This window comes from Cyprinodon variegatus, unplaced genomic scaffold (assembly GCF_000732505.1).
Source record: "Cyprinodon variegatus isolate N-32 unplaced genomic scaffold, C_variegatus-1.0 Scaffold1820, whole genome shotgun sequence".
In the NCBI taxonomy this organism is placed as follows: domain Eukaryota; kingdom Metazoa; phylum Chordata; class Actinopteri; order Cyprinodontiformes; family Cyprinodontidae; genus Cyprinodon; species Cyprinodon variegatus.
Genome location: NW_015152273.1, coordinates 30221 through 33266, shown reverse-complemented (window position 1 = coordinate 33266; position 3046 = coordinate 30221). Strand labels below are relative to the sequence as shown.

The following is a 3046-nucleotide window of genomic DNA, read 5'->3' as shown; positions in this document are numbered from 1 at the left end:
TTAGATAGAAAACTTTAAACCAATCTGTCTGGATGATCTGGTTCAAATGTCTCTGTAAAGTGACTTAAGATGACAGGTGAATCCATTCATGCTGAGTCTGGTTCTGGTCCTGATGGAGAATTCTTCCTGTTAAAGGGCACCTTTTCCCCTCCACTGTTACTACATGCATGCTCAGTGTTAGGGATTGCTCCAAAGTCAACAACACTGTGCTAGTGACCGTTAGTGATTGTCTCCTGTTGCCATCTGTTCATCCAGTGAGCGAATCCAGAAGAGTCAACGACTTGATGCAATCAGCTGGTTTATCTTAAACAGAAAAACCTAATCTGACTGGAGTTAAAAGGATTGGTTCTGTAAAGTGCCTGAAGATGGCGCTCTTGAAGACTTTATGTTCTGAATATATCCATTATTCCTCTGTCAGCGACCATCTCTAAAGCTGATCATTTCTCTTTCTCACATTAAACCTTCTTCATCTCCCTTAAAGGCAACCATATTTCTATTTGGGGACATTTCCAGCTCGTAGATAAAAATAAATACATATCATGAAAATTAAAATAGGAAACAAGGACAGTGATGCTTTCATCCATTTTTACATATATATTAATATTTAAACAACAAAAAAACAAGTGGAAAATCCAGGAATGTGCCTTTCCTGTTTCCTTAGATTGATTGAATCAATCAATCGATAGTGTCTATTAGTGCATCTGGTAATTCTGTCTTCTTCCTCTTCTTCCCTCGCCATCTTTTCTTTGTAGCTGTAAGACTTCTGCCTGCTCTCTGTTTTACTCTTCTAAGTAGATTTTTCTTCCTTCTCTTCAACTGATCTTTTCTCATCAGTGTTCCTATTTTCCTCCGCTCTCATTCAGTCTTCTGATCTTCTTCCTCTCCTCTTCTATCCATCTAACACTGATCTGAAACAGGGACATACTAAAATCAAAATCCCTTCCAAATACATAAAATCTCATCACACATATAATGATTATTACGAGGATGGTGATTATTATTATTATTATTGTTATCTAACCTGATTAAATACTAAAAAGCCTCATCACCATAATATTTGGAGCTAGAACTAAAAACAAACTAAAAAAGGAAGATTAAACAGGTCTTCTTCAATCATTCTCAGATCATGCAGATCTTGTCTCATTCAGTTTTCCTTTTACACAACAAAGACTTTTTTTTTTAACCTGGGCATGAACCAAACATTTATCACAATGATCAGCCCAATTCAGATTAAATGAACCGATTAACACCCTCACCATCACACCAGGCAGCTGAGATCGCTTCTGATAACCAACTGCTTCACCTGTTTAAAAGTTCTGCTCCTCATCTACACGCTGCCAATCAGCGACAGCTGTCTTTCTACCGTCATAACAGTCTCTCCTCATTCATAAGATGGTAAAATCTGGGACATTTCCGGGGACAGGCTTAGCCGGGGACAGGTAGTCCCTGGAAATCGGGGACGTTTGGTCCCCATAATCTTCCTACATCTATGAAACTTCTCTGTGTTTTTTTTTTTTTTTTGCTTGTCATGCTAACTTCTGATTTCCATCCTTTCTGTTGTTCTTTTTATCATCTATCCCTCAACTCTAATGGATTGATACAACAGACTCCAAACTAAGTGCCAGTTTTCTGCTTTAAAAATTTGTTAAATGATTTATTTGTAGTTAAAACATTATTTAGCATGTTGACCTGGTCATAGCCTTAGCATAAAGCACACACTGTGCACCTATTGACTCCTAAATGTAGTAAATTACGCACCTGGTTAGGCCTAATCATGCTGCTTTTAGCTTTATAATACATCTGGTAAGGAATTAAATGTAGTTAACTGAAGTCAGTAAATAACCAAGTGACCTAACAGTGGACTGTGTGGCTGTTTCAGGTTTTAAGGAAGGTGACCCTCTCTGAAGTGGCTGAGAAGAACCACACCTACCTGGACTTGGTCAGAACTCCTCAGCTGAGGAAGATCACTCTGTGCTCTGGGCTGTCCTGGTACTGGATCTATTGTAAACATGATTACTGCCTGATGTAGGAACTTCTGGGTGATGTTATATTCACCATGTTTGCAGGTTTGCTGTTTCCTTCCTCTACTATGGGATCAGTTTCAAGATATCAGGATTTGGTGTCAGCATTTACCTCACCCAGTTCATCTATGGCGCAATTGAAGTTCCCGCCAAAGTCCTGACGTTTTTTGTCCTGGATTTCATTGGCCGTCGAAATGGCCAGGCCTGGTTTCTGATTATAACAGGAGCTCTGATTGGGATAAACACTGCCATACCTTTAGGTTCATTCTGCTCTTGTATTGCTCTTTGATGATATTCATAGTAACCATTTGGAGAAATGCCTGTGCATGAAGTAGTTCAGAGTTTGAACTCTCTCTTGCTCTCTTTCCAGAGTACTCTGTGGTTCGTACATGCATTGCTGTGGTGGCCAAAGGTTTCTCTGAGGCGGCCTTCACCACTGCCTTCCTCTACTCAGCCGAACTCTATCCTACTGTACTCAGGTAAACACCTGCTGTCCTAAAATTACACTCATCACCCTAATTTTGAGCATTTGGTTTTCTTACCTCACTATAAGTTCAAAGCCTAAAGATATATATAAAGCATTCACCTTGATGTTACATGCAAAAAAATATTTAACATGTAATGATACTGCCCTAACTTTGCCTGTTCTTTGTCTTTTGTTTTGTTTTACAGAAAAAAGTGTTAATCTTTGCGTTTCTTTTTCCACACTTCAGGATAGAAAGTTTGATTTTCTGTTTAAGAACCCAATGTAGGTGCCGTAGGATGGACTGCAGCACCCAAGCTTGAGTTTAAGTTATTCTAATTTAATTTCTTTGCTAATCCAACATCTGCTGTTGAGAAGTTGCGTTTCTTTCTATAGCGTCAATTCACATCATGTCATCTCAAGGCACTTTCCAGGTCACCAGATCATCCAGTCAGATTGATTCAAAGTTTTTTATCCAAGGAAAACCAGCTGATTGCATCGACTCATTGACTCTTCAGCAATCCCTTACACTAAGCATGCTTGTAGCGACAGTGGAGAGGAA

At 39.1% G+C, this 3046-nt stretch overlaps 1 protein-coding gene across 1 annotated transcript in view; it reads left to right on the top strand.

Annotated features, from left to right (window-relative positions):
• LOC107104620 (solute carrier family 22 member 7-like) overlaps positions 1 to 3046 on the top strand; it is a 19604-nt gene that overhangs the window by 14469 nt on the left and 2089 nt on the right. The window contains exons 6-8 of the mRNA XM_015404658.1: positions 1880 to 1989; positions 2067 to 2281; positions 2392 to 2500. Coding sequence (XP_015260144.1) covers positions 1880 to 1989; positions 2067 to 2281; positions 2392 to 2500 — 434 coding nt within the window. The remainder of the gene's footprint in view (positions 1 to 1879; positions 1990 to 2066; positions 2282 to 2391; positions 2501 to 3046) is intronic.